The sequence below is a fragment of the Austrofundulus limnaeus genome, unplaced genomic scaffold, assembly GCF_001266775.1.
Source record: "Austrofundulus limnaeus strain Quisiro unplaced genomic scaffold, Austrofundulus_limnaeus-1.0 Scaffold80, whole genome shotgun sequence".
Taxonomy (NCBI): domain Eukaryota; kingdom Metazoa; phylum Chordata; class Actinopteri; order Cyprinodontiformes; family Rivulidae; genus Austrofundulus; species Austrofundulus limnaeus.
Genome location: NW_013952482.1, coordinates 766,471 through 780,278, shown reverse-complemented (window position 1 = coordinate 780,278; position 13,808 = coordinate 766,471). Strand labels below are relative to the sequence as shown.

Below are 13,808 nucleotides of genomic sequence, written 5' to 3'. Positions count from 1 at the left end.
GTGTGTGTGTGTGTGTGTGTGTGTGTGTGTGTGTGTGTCCCTGTCAGCGCATGTGTATATGCATTTGTGTGTTTCTCTAACATGGCACCAACCTAGATCCAATGCCAAGCCTCCCATTAGTGAAGCACTGTGCATTAAAACCCCATTAACCATCCTTTTCTGATAGAAATACACAAGCACCATCACAACCTCCTCATACTTGAACACACAAACACACACAAACACACACACACACACACACACACACACACACACACACACAGTATGTTGTTACACACAAAACGTGCACATCTGCCACCGGGCATTTCCTTCTGTTAGGAGGAAACTTTTACGATCCATTTTCTCAGACCAAGGTCATGAATACACACAGACAAACAGACCTCCACCTTTTTGCCTTCTGTCTCATCGGTCTCCAGGAGCTAACTCGCTGAGCCAATGTCGTATTTTTGGTTTATTTTCCTGGAACTATTAGAAAAACGTAGCACATTTTGTCTGCTGTTTTCTCAATGCGTGTGTCCTCCTGCAGATTGTCTATACCAACACTGAAGAGAAGTGATGCTGGACTGTACCAGTGCACAGTGAGAAACAGGATGGGAGCGCTGATACACAGGAGAACAGAAGTGCACGTGGCCTGTAAGTACACACAGACTTTAATTATTATACACAATTGTGTAAAGAGAACAGACTATTATATCAGAGGCATTAACATTTTCAAAATAGGTGGTTTATGGACAACCGCGATTCCAATGATGTTGGGACRTTGTGTAGCCTGGTAAAAACCAGACCCTTGTCCTTCACTTTGCTTTATGCGAGGGTCTGGACTCACGGCTATAGAAAAGCGATTCTTGCTGGAGGCGTGGCCTCTGCTGAAGTTTAAAATGATTGGATCGAGGGTCTGGACTCTCGGCTATAGAGAAGCGATTCTTGCTGGAGGCGTGGCCTCTGCTGAAGTTTAAAATGATTGGATCAGTTGGCCACGATGTATGTCGCTGTGAAGGAGGCTAAGCTAGGAAGCTAACTGGAAATCGCGTGTGCTGTAAACAACCCTACTGAGAGGAGAGAAGTACCGAGCCGAACGAGACGACTGTAAATGAGAGCTGCTGCTTTGTCAGACAAATTTAATTTAATTTGGAAGCCTTATCAACACAGACTGGCTTCATTCACTTCCTCCACTGCCATTGCTAAACTAACAGACAGAAAATTGACGTCGTTCAAAACTCTGCCTTCAGTTTGCTGATTGGCCCAGGTAAAATAAACTACAAGCAGACACTGCGCAGAAAATTGACGTTCTGTTCTCTGATTGGCCCAGGTAAAATAAACTACAAGCAGACACTGCGCAGAAAATTGACGTTCTGTTCTCTGATTGGCCCGGACAAAAATTCTCCCGATGAAATCCTTGTCTGTGGGAGAAATCCCAGACGGAGCAGTGAAGGGAAACTAGAATTGAGCGGAGCTTCGTAGGAAGGCAAGGGCCAGGCTAGACGTTGTGTAAAACAAATAAAAACAGAATAACATGTAAAATTGTCTTGGTTTGATGATGTGACAGGAATCATAAATTCACAATTCATCTTTTATGCCAATGATGCTTTTATTGATCTCACCCCTCTCTCTCCTGTGAAGTTTTGGGAAGTTTCTCAGCTGAAGAGCAGAGGAAGACAGTGACTCAAGGTCGAGCAGCCATCATCAGCCCACCTCCTCTCGTGTCTTACCCTCAGCCCCTGGTCACGTGGTACAAAGACGGACACAAGATAATTCCCAACAACAGAATGTATGTATCTATGTTTCTTTTTTACTTTTCTCCCATGATTTGATTTGATTTGATTTGATTAGTTTTATTAAATAGACTCATGGTCCACCTTGACACAAAAGAGAAAAACAAACATAATACACACAAAAAAATGCTCTTCACACCTATAAATATATCTGCCGCTCCAAGCAAATTTTCACATGTAGCTGGAGTTTAATAAAATAATGCTAAAGATAACACTTAAATTTGACTTTTCTTACCCCACAATGGTATATTAATTAGTGTGCTCTAAAGACACAAAAGTCCTTTTAAATCATTGGACAGCGATTGTCATGAATAATAAGCTGTTTAGATAACTGACCCTTTTCATTATAAATGACTACGGACATAATCAGGAGAAGATAAAAGTGAATTTTCAATGAATCCAATCTACAAGGTTATTAAGTAATTTTAGGTGCATGGAAGATGTTCTTTTGTGTTAGTGGGAGAGCAGAGATGTGGGGGTCCTTAGATGTCTTGTGTGGCTGCATTTCACATCCTTTTTGTTTGATGCTGTTGTCTGCTTCCCTTTGAAATCCCTTCAATTTGCATATTATTTCTTAGTTGCTACAGATATCTTGTCAGTCTCACTATCCTGAATAATCATAATTGCAGTGTTTTAATAATGGGGATAATCGTAATAAAAAAGCCCTGTTTTGAGAACAATTTGCAGTAGTTTCATTCAGCCAGAGTATATTTAGAGTATATGTTTTTTAATCCTCTCATCAGGGAAAGTGGGTGTTGAGCTGGTGACCTTCATTGATTTTATTAGATTTTGCTCGTAATGATAACTAACTCCCCATTAAGGGTGTTAAATGAGGCTGTTGCTGGCCTTTCTGTATGTAAAAAAGGCAAAGCACAATATTTTCACACCTACAATGACAATCACTTACTCAGAAGGGCTTTTGTGAACACTCCAAAGAGTCAAGGGACACAACAGTTTTCTTTGTGTCTGGTTGACACCAAGTTTGACTTTACTTTTTTAAAATGAGCAAATATAGATCATTTTCTCTTGTTAGCTTAATGGGGCTTTATTGAGTGAAGCTTAATGACAGTGGGCCTCAATTATTTTACCGCTCAAGATGCTGTCTTTATTGAAAAAGTGTTAACTGCCAGAGCATGACCACCTCACACTGGATTATCCTTCCTGAGCTTCAGTCCCTCTTGGTATCCATGCAAAACAAAAGATTTATTTGTGACTGGTAACTATTCTGGTGACATTTAGGTAATTAGAAGTTTTAGTTACCATGCAGTCAATTAGAAATTGTATGTATTACTAAAAATTAAAGTTGTCTGTTCTTTACTTGACTGTAAATTTATGTTTTTACAACCTCAAATGAACATGCACACGTGACTCATTAGACACTGTCATTATTTAGTCAATAAAAAWAAGCTAAATTGGAAGCAGCTTGTGGAAAAACAGTCTTAGTGCTTTTTATTGGAATATAGAAGGTAATTAGCAGCCAGGTGCTGCTAATCAAACACACTTCATTAACTAATCAGCAAGTGTGTGCTCATTTTTAAAAGAAGATCTGGCAGTTTTCTGGCCTGGAACGTTCAGCTGTGCGTGAACACAGTGCCAAGGAGGAAAGACATCACCAATGATTTTTGAGAAGTGATTGTTGCCGCCATCGATCTGGGAAGAAATATAATGCTATTTCCCAAAAAAAAAAAAAAAAAAAAATTAGAGTCCGTCATTCTAACATGACAAAAAATGTCCACAAGTGGAGACATTCAAGGCAGCTGTCAATCTTCTGTGGCGCTGACATTTTATTAAGTTCATGTTAAGGTCTGACCAGCTAAGGCTCAGAATAATTGTGAAAAACCTACAAGCTATTACATTTATCAGGCGTCAGTTGGCATATGTAAATCCAGAACAGTACAATTAGGAAAAAAAAGCTTTATGGTCACAGTTTCTTCCAAAACCATGTGAGTGGCTGATGAGGTCATAAAGCAGTCGATTCTTTAAAAGTCATAGCTGTTCAAGTTGTTCCACAAGATATTAAATCATGAAGTGTCTTTGGTTTTTCACATTCTCATTCTGCTTACCTGTCTAGTTCTAAATCAATGACATTATATATTAGACTGTAGAATGTCATTGCTTTTAAAAATGGCCCAAAATGCTGGATTTATAATCCACAAAAGGCTTTCTGTGTCTCCATATTTCTGAAGGCTAGTTGTTGTTTACTTTAAAATTGTATTGATGGTGAGTCAGGCAGAGCATTTCCAACTTTCCTTTTTCATAGTTAAGTCAGTATCTCACTCGGAAGACTAGTAGACTGCAATTCTAAATTGCAAGAAAATTGCAAGGAAATGGGCAAATTTTCTATTGCAGTATCACTGTATGCTACGTGTTTGCAGCCAAGCAATCAGTGGGCCATGCAACTGTGATTAGTGCTGCCAATTTTATAAAAAATTACAACCTTTTTTTGTGAGCACGACTTGTGAAACTGTACTGGCTTAATAATTGTATTTCATTGCCCATGCATGTCCACATCATTCTCACCTCAGCCCATGTTGGACCCACAGCCATCCCCACATTAATGATTTGATCTATTAGCTCACACCTTTAAAATGTACTGTAGATAGGCTCATTTGGACCATTTTATTAAAAGTTTTCTTTTCTTTGTTTTTAATGGTCCTTTTTGGACCTGGTCATGTTGGGCTATAATCTCAGATGTTTTCTGTCACAAGATAGCTCCCTTGCATGGGTTAAATATGTCTTAAGAATTACAGAAACAATATTGAGAAAGTTGGAGTTGGGTCCCAGCCACACCAGACAATTCTGGGATTAATATGAGAGAAGATTTCTAGAACAATTTTTGAAATATCCAAAATTCAAGCAACAAGACTGCAAGCCTATTCTATTCTATTCTATTCTATTCTATTCTATTCTATTCTATTCTATTCTATTCTATTCTATTCTATTCTATTCTATTCTATTCTATTCNCTATTCTATTCTATTCTATTCTATTCTATTCTATTCTATTCTATTCTATTCTATTCTAAAACATTTACATTCCATTTTTATAGAAATACAAATGACATTTTCCAAGTTATATTTCATGTAGCATTTAAAACACAAATAACTTGATGTATAAAGAAAAATAAATATATCTAGAAAGACACATCATCAGGAGTCATTTCTTATGAAGTATTTTTTATTATCAACTTTTTCATCTATATATAATTGATCACAATCCATCAAATCTAGTAAAACAAAAAAATTAAGAAAACCCTCCCTAAAAATCCAATATTTTGGCTTTATAATAGGAAAAGAAWACAGGAACAGATGATTAAAGTTGATTCTCTGTTGCTCTTTCCACACCAAAATAAAAGATTACTGAAAGATTCAGACAAAATTTTCTTGGATTGAAAGCTGGCCGGCTGTCATGAGAAGCATACACTGAATATAGAGATAGAAAGATTAATCATCACACTTTTTCACATATAAAATATTGACTTTAGGGCCGGATAAAATGTTAATGAAGGCCGGATTTGGCCTGCGGGYCTTGAGTTTGACCCGTGTTCTAGACCAAGTGTAAAGCCAGATGTAATCATTTAGATATAGTATAAAATGTTAATGGAAACTATGTCACACTTTTGAAAACAAACCCTTATTAGAAAGTTTTATCAGCATTAGCACATGCGTATTTATTTGAGCCTGTGTAATAAACCTAAAAACATATTTACTCTTTCAGAATAATTTCCTCTGTTGCCTGCAGATGAGTTGCACATTCAGAAGGTTTATATTTTCTCCATAGTGATGGGGGAGTGCCAAATTAACCACATTTTGTACACACTTACACCTCTTTGCAATGATATAAAAAAATCTGCCATACACAACCTTAACCTTAACCTAAGCTGTTCCACATGCAAAGACTACTAATGCTAATGTGCTCGTGAAAATGACAAAGTTTGAAATTTCATCCAGATAATTGTCAGTTTTTCTGTATTTTCTCCCCACTCAAACATYGCACAAAACAGTAATATACCTGATAGAAGTAAATCTCTTTAATTCATTTTATGTGCTAATGTGATGTGGATCTAAACATTCATCTCCTCAGTGTGAATTGAAATCCTCTGATTTGCTTGCAGCTCGCATACGCACACTGTGATAAGGACTCATGCATAACACTTCCTTTGAACCCGCATAGAAAAGAATAATTTGCACCTTTTTTTCACAGCKTTCTTCTTGTCTTGACAAGAAGTATCTTCCACTTTCTCCCTCTTTTTTTTCCCTTTTTGCTGCATCTCTAAGTCACTCTTTTTTTAATCCCTAAATATATTTTTTATGCGGCTTCGTTCTCTTCACTGGCTGTTTTTCCTCACACTCTGCCTCTTTTATGGTCATTAACATGCTACAGGATATAGTGTTTTACAGAGCCCATAAACCTTTGTCCCTGAATAAACTGCTTAACTGCTGCAGTGTATGCATCAAACACACACACAGATATAATCTGTCTCCGCAGACCAATCTCACTCGCGTCTACCTGGCCCGAGCGTCTGTGTGCGTGCTCATGCGTGGCAGGCTGAGTGCAGAGAATATTTGCGCAGTTCACCGTGTGTAAGTTGTGTCGGGGTGTGTTTGTGTTTGTGCGCAAGGTTACGCTGGCTGAACCCGCAGTCCGTCGAGACACGGCCAGATGGTGCCTGGCGGTTGGCTGTCTTCGTGGTGACCGAGCTGATGATGTCGTTTATGAAGTTTATAGATCCGATATGCATGGCTCCCAGCGTCCCTCGCCCCCATGTCACTGTCTGTCTTCCTGCTTTTCCCATAGCTCTCAATTTATGTCCGTGTGCCTGCCCCTAACGCTGCTCTGCATAGCTGGGGCTCGCACACACTCTCGCTCCTTCTGTGTGTCTACACTCGGCCTATCCCCACACACACACACATCCTGCCTGTCTGTGAACATTCCCAAACTCCCCCAGCCCTCAAACTGGCCAGCAAAGAACTTACAAGCTGTCACTTCTCACACACTCTGCTCTAATCTCATAGAGCCTTCGTTCCCTCTCCGTTCTATCTCCATGCGGCCCCTGCCATCTCTCTGATTTGCCACCCTACTCCCTCCTTTCAGGAAATGTTTTCCTTCCTGTCACTTTGCTATTTTCAAGTAGCCTCTGAACGTCAAACGCGCTGCATTTGTTTACCTCTCCGCTGTCCGGCGGTGAAAAGAGCTTTGGCACAAAACTGGCACCTATGGCGCCGCAGACACTGATATGTATTTTAGCTGTGACCTGCAGCCCAGGTTGAAGAGAGCRAGCTGCCGCTTTTAATTAGCTCTGAGGCTTGTGGCAGATGGACGTGAATTGACTCTGATAACCAGTAGCTTCAAGAGGACAGGCGGGATGAGGAGAATTAGAACTCGCCTTTCTTTTGCTGTCAGGGCCACGGGAAGACCAGATTGATCAAATAAACGAAGTGAATTATGCGAAGGAATGGCAGGGCAGACACTGAATATTTAAGCTTCTTGTTGCCGGGGAGCCGAGTGAAGTGGAGAGAATGGATATTGCAAATCTTCAGTGACTCAACTGAGCCTGATGGGAAACGTTTCTGCTCAAACCAGCCCTAAGTTTCCATATGCCACAGAGATGTGTGCATTTTACCAAATTCATTTATTTTAGTTTGTCAAACAACACTTTAACAGAGGTAACGATTCACTGTTTTTGCCGCTTTCCTTCCTACACACACACACACACACACACACACACACACACACACACACACACNCACACACACACACACACACACACACACACACACACACACACACACGCACACACACTCACAGCAGAGCAGAGGAATGAACAGAAGGAACTTTCTCGGTGTCTGAACTTAGCTAGCAGATGTTGTGTGTGTTTGTGTTAGCAAAGATGTACCCAGGCCCATGATTGTCTATTAGACAGCAACTTCAAGAGAAAAAAAGAGCATCATTTGGATGGTTAGTCAAAGAATGTGTAGGCTTAGATCCCACCACATGCTGAAAATACAGCCGACCGTTTGAAAGGTCTTCCATAAACAGCAGCACCGCTGCAGCTCATAATGACTCAGTTTCTCACGGTAGCCAAAGGGGAGGATCAAACTGACAAAAAGAAAGGTAGAAAAAGATGTTGAAAAAAAAGCGAACAGGAAATGAGAGCATGCAGTAAAGAGTTTAAGCTCATCTCAATCCATTGTGTCTGGAGATTAATCTCTGGAGCCACCAGAAGCTTAAAACTGGATGTGACTTTCTTCCCAATGATATGATTTAGTTACTCTTGGGATTACAAAAAACTCCCAGTCATGTTTTATTATATGAAGGCTACAATAACTTTCTGTTTTCATTCATGTTTTGCAGCATTTTGGCTTTGTATCATTTTATAATACAAAATAATATATACTGACCTACATAGCAATTGTTAGTTTTATTTTTTTTATTTAATGTTGATGGTTAAGGAACTTCGATTAATTAGTTTTTAATTTTTCTGTTAACTTACTACCAACTATTATTTCTTCTTTTTTTACAGCTAAGTTTACAGTATGCAAAAACAGATAAATATATAAAAAACACAACTGCTAAACTAAACTCATTGGTACATAAAACAATACACAAAGTATCAAAGAGGAAACATGAGAGAGAGAGAGAGAGAGAGAGAGAGAGAGAGAGAGAGAGAGAGAGAGAGAGAGAGAGAGAGATTCTAATAGCCTCAAAATGACCCAAAAAATAGAAGAAAAAAACCAATGAAAACAAACAAAAATTTAGATTTTACCTGCAGAAAAAAACACAATAAAACTAACTATATTCATTTAGACGTAAAACTTACTAATTTTGAAACCAGAGAAAATGTTTTRAAATAACTGAACCCTAGATGTGACGCACACACGTGCACAGTTTACTCGCATGCATGGAAATAAGATCCTAATCAACACGACTGTGCACGCCGTGTCACAGCATCAGACTTAATGTCCTTAGAGCGAGACTGAACAGACTTATCTGGTCCAAAAATGTGTGGTAAAAACAAAAAAAAAGTCACTTGTTTGATTTAACAAAAAACAAGCATAAATATGTAAGAGATCCTTTTGGGAACTGAAGAGTATAATATATTTCAATTCAGTTTCCTTATATAACGTCAATTCACAACAAAAGTCATCTCTGGGCACTACATAAAAAACAAAAAGTCTAGCTTACAATAAATTAGTGAAATATTAAGCTGTGCAGCAACTGGTAATTTGCCTTAGACAAGTCAYATTATCTTTCAGCATCAAGCAGACAAAACAATTCAGATTGTTGGAACTAAATTGGTTTAATTCAATACAAAATTACATTCAGAAAGACAATTGGGACACTATCACAATGTGAAAGATCTAATAAAAAAATCTAACGTTTCTGATGGTACATCTCTGAAATGTTAAGTTTCATATTATAAACTATTGATAGTTGAAGGTAGAAAGTTTAATCATAAAAGTAGGAACATTTCCTCGTCAGGTCCACATTAAACAGCTTATAATTACAAAACATGTTCAGTTGTTCACTTTACTAAATTGAATGACCAGTCAATGATTTTTTTTATTAATACATTTTTCTTCTTCTTCAAAGGCACATGCAGCTTTTAAGCTAACTCTGTCAGAAATCATAAAGCTGTAGCAGTAAAATAAATAATAATAAAAAAATATATTGAGTTTGGTCAAGTTAACTCTTGGGACCCATTTGGCTGATGAGACATTATTTTCACACTCGGTAGCCGCTATAAAGTCCAAACTTTTTGCCGAAACAAGACGTGCCAGAAAAGACATTACACKGCAGTCGCATCATCTAATCAAGAGCTTGGTGAAAAATAACTCCAAATGAAAATAAAAGCAATTTTATTGCATATTGCTTATATTCCTGTGCATGTGTAACACACTATTTTGGTTGTGTATCTGTTGTGGTTATATAATAGTTTACTGACTGCAGTTTCAACACAATCTAATCAAAATCCCTAATTTACTTTTTTCCTTTCAGAAATGTCCATATTTGTCTTAATTTACGTTGTGATTTTAACACGTGTGTGATTATTTTTTTATTAGAGCCATTTATTGGTGAGACAACCTTCAAGAATTATTATTTTAATCTTTATTAACATTAGTATATTGATTGTAAGAGTTTGGGTCTATTTCACTCCTGAGAGTCATTCTGTTGTTCCCTTTCATAATTAGAATTGCTCTGGTCTTSTAATTGATGTCTCAAATAAGGCTTGTCGTGAGTAATCGCAGTTGTTACAGTTGTGTCAACTTGTGTTTAATTTTTTTTTCATAGATAGACCAAAATATGTGTTGTTGAAGTGAAGTTTTTGTGTACGTTTGTCCTTTTATTCAGTACTGACAATAAATGAAATTGATKACATGAAACCGAACAATAAAGAATCGTATAAAATTTCACACCAGACCTSCACATATATTAATTTTAGAGGCAGGGCATAAAGCAGCAGGGACTCTTTCTTTATGCCAGCCAGAATTTMATATTTTCCAATTTACTTCCACTGCCCACTCCCTCCTGCTCTCCCTTCCCCTCCCATTCCATAATTGAATTGCTCCTTTGGTCCCCTAATGTGGCGGCAAATAACAGAGTGAAAATTCTCCACTGTAAACTCTTCCATTTCCCCTTTGTTATCTTGCTTTTCTTTCTTTCGAATTGATATGGGTTTGTCGTTTTGTCTTGCATTTTCTGTCTTTTCCTTCCGTTCATCTGTTTTTCTTGTCAAGGCGCTATTAGTGGCTCTTGGTCCCATGCCAAAAAAGAAGATAAAGTAGAAAAAAATATATATATGAAAAGTTTGAAGGTATAGTTTTGAGACACTTGACATGGACATGATCATTACTGAGATATGAAATTAGATTTGTCAGAAAGTGTTTTTTGTATATTAGAAGGTACCAAAGACACAGCTTCAAACTGGGTTTATTGTTCTCACAGTGAGTTTGATGGTCAGTGTTGAAAAATCCAGAAGCATCTCATCTTTGTTGGGATGTCCTGCAAAAAACATGCACAGATTGATGGCACAGAAAATAAGATTGTTCACATCTTGGTGAGTTCTAAAATTGCTTGAGTTTATAGCAACATATAAAAAAATAATTAAACAATAATGTAGACATCCTTAAGTTTTATTTGGAATTTAAAGTGTCTAGTGAAAGTCCAAGCCATGCTAGTGAGATATAAATGTTAGACGTGGATTTCTCTGCAGTTTTGTGTGCACAGTCTGAAAAAGAAACAAGTGCACGTCATCCACAACCATGAAGCTGTTCCGGCCTCCATAAACCACATCTTCAGTATCGTTGGGTTCCCATTTATTTTTGTTATTTCTTTATTACCTTTTGCCAATGTGTGCTCCAATATCTCTCGCCCTGAGTTTAATTGTCTTCACACCCCAGTTGCGGCTCCGAGTCTGTATTTAATTATGGATCATGTCAGGTTTTATATTAATGGGCGGGATGAGATCCTGAATTGATTTGGGGATAATTGCACAGAACAGATCGGTGTGTCGGGCTTCACATGTGAAGGGCCAAAGACAGGTTCTCAGWCTGAACAGATTACAATAAATAGATTATTTTAGAATTTTGTGTGTGCGTGTATTTGCATTAACGGCACCGTCTTCCTATAATTGTTCATCTATGTAGGCACAATTTTGCACCAAAGATGCCCTAGTTGCATTCCTGCATTGATCATAAAATGAACATTTTGCACATCTTTAGCTCTGTTTCTGTTTTGATAACGCAAATTCATGAGTGTACACATCTAATGTGACTAAATATCCTGTCAGACAAGTGAATAATTAATAAAATACAGTCTCAGACATATTAGGAATCAGACCATCACAGCTTTTTAGATTTGGCAATTTCTCTTTTTGTCTAGCTTATATTTATTCGACTCAATGTCGCTGAAAACTGTCCAGAGGCGATTTGTTCTACCACCACAGTATTGTGCATGAATTTTGCAGTAAAGAAATTAGATCACTCTCTCAATATTTAATGCTCTCACTGATCTTCACGGGGATGGTGCAGCGTCGTGTGTGGCCATGAGAGAAAGCGGGGAACAAGGGGTTGCTTTAATTGCTTTGCATTTCTCTGGTCGTATTAGTCATTGTCAAGGTGCAGTCAGAAAGAATTGCATTATGAAGACAACACTTTAGGGCCTGCTGTCACACTATGAATATTCATTGCTTAATCTGCCAAACCCAATTTGCTGTGCTTTTGTTTAAAACTCCTGATTTGTTGTTAAAGTCTGTAGGCGATAAGACAAACCACATGTCAGAGTAAAACATTGTGCTCGTAATAAAACACATTTATTTCACTTTGTTGCAGATGGACAGACACAATAGGCTTGATTGTGGCATTATTTTGAATCCAACTAGATATGACATGGTAATCTTAATGTATATTCAGTAGATTTGACATCCTTCACAATTATTTTTATTCTTGCAACCATCGCAGTGAGAAAGTGTTAACTTTGAGGCTGTTCTTAATGGTTCTAAAATAGCAAAAAGACATATTTCACTGGGCTCCTATTGTTGGTTTAGTTGGCAAACAGCATTTGAGAGTAGGGCTGTGCATTGGCAAGAATCATGATGTCAATTACAACACAGGGTTCAACAAGTTTGTGCAACAGATTATTTCCTAAAATAGTTGCAGATTCATCACATTTGTCTCAAATCTATCTCAGTTTTGGATTTGCCACTTGATCTCAAGAGCACTACAACTGTGTTTTGACATCTTCATTTTAGTTCTCCTCCGCATCCAAGACTACAGACCTGAATGTCCAGGTCTAAAAATTTTAATTGATCTATGGAATGCAATGATTAAAAAAACTGGACAATCTTCCCATATTCAGTCCAAAAGTTTATTTTTCAGACGCCTTTTCTGGGGTGTACTGCCTGCACACCAGTTCTTTGACCTCCTGTGAAGAAAGTGCTCTGATATACAAAAAGAGCATAGACAATGATTCTTCATTTGTCTGCTTTGTTACTGTCCAGCCTTAAATAGACAGAACATCACATGGGCAGAGCCTGATAGAGAAATACAAATATTCACCAGTTTTTTAAAAAGGTTATTTTCTGCCCCCCAAAAATGATAAAACACAACAGTTTTATTAGTTCTCTGACATTTTATCTGATAGAATCATAAGAGGTTGCAATTTTGGTATAAGAGTAAAAGCATTTCTTCTGCTCTTTAATGAATTTTCATTAACATAAATAATTTAGAATCATTTTTAGAGTGCACAGTCATATCCTTTTAAGAAAAATACAATTGATCTATGAGTGAAGATCTAGGGCACATTCTCTTCAAATCCTTATTTTGCTGTTTTAGCTAAATTCTGCCAACTCAACAACAGATTTGTCTGTTTATCCTTGTGCATGTTCAAACTTCCTGTCAACCTTGTTTTAAGATTTTATAGTCATCTTTCTGGCAAATAAGGACCAACGTCTCTGTTGAAATGTTTATTTCAAAGTAAAAATTGTCTTTTTAATCTAATGATGGTTTTGCCTTTATCCATGTTTGTAGTTTATTAAATATACGGATTACGATGAAAACAGGAGCATACATGGTGAGTATCAGCAGGCTAGTGCTGTCTTTGTGAGCACATCAACCTTTCTAAATTTATCATTTAGCTCAAAGCAGTGGCACCGGATACTTCACAACCTGTCAGAGCTGCTGGCATTGCAAGCCTAAATATCAGCTGAAATGTATTTGAAAGTTTGTGCTATGATGACATTCTGTCAGAGCRCACGGAGAATATCCCAGTACGTGCCTGCAAATAAGCATGGACTGCAGCCTCGTTTTGACACAAGGTGTAAATTAAGCTCTAATTCTTTGTTTTATTGTCTGCATGTGTGTGTTGGTCAGAGACATCTGGGTTTTTATGTTTCCTTTGCTCATTTATTTCTGCCTGCCTGAAACGCTTCCATCTGAGCTGATCGTTAAGAGATAGATGGGAAAGAGAAAACCCAAAATATGTGTGTGTGTGCGTGTATGTGTGTGTGTGTGTGTGTGTGTGTGTGTGTGTGTGTGTG

At 37.7% G+C, this 13,808-nt stretch overlaps 1 protein-coding gene across 3 annotated transcripts in view; it reads left to right on the top strand.

Moving 5' to 3' along the window:
- LOC106519645 (protein sidekick-1) overlaps nucleotides 1-13,808 on the top strand; it is a 321,354-nt gene that overhangs the window by 144,279 nt on the left and 163,267 nt on the right. For all 3 annotated transcript variants that reach the window (XM_014011403.1, XM_014011402.1, XM_014011401.1), the window contains exons 3-4: nucleotides 527-633; nucleotides 1,621-1,768. In XM_014011403.1, the coding sequence (XP_013866857.1) occupies nucleotides 527-633; nucleotides 1,621-1,768 (255 nt within the window). The remainder of the gene's footprint in view (nucleotides 1-526; nucleotides 634-1,620; nucleotides 1,769-13,808) is intronic.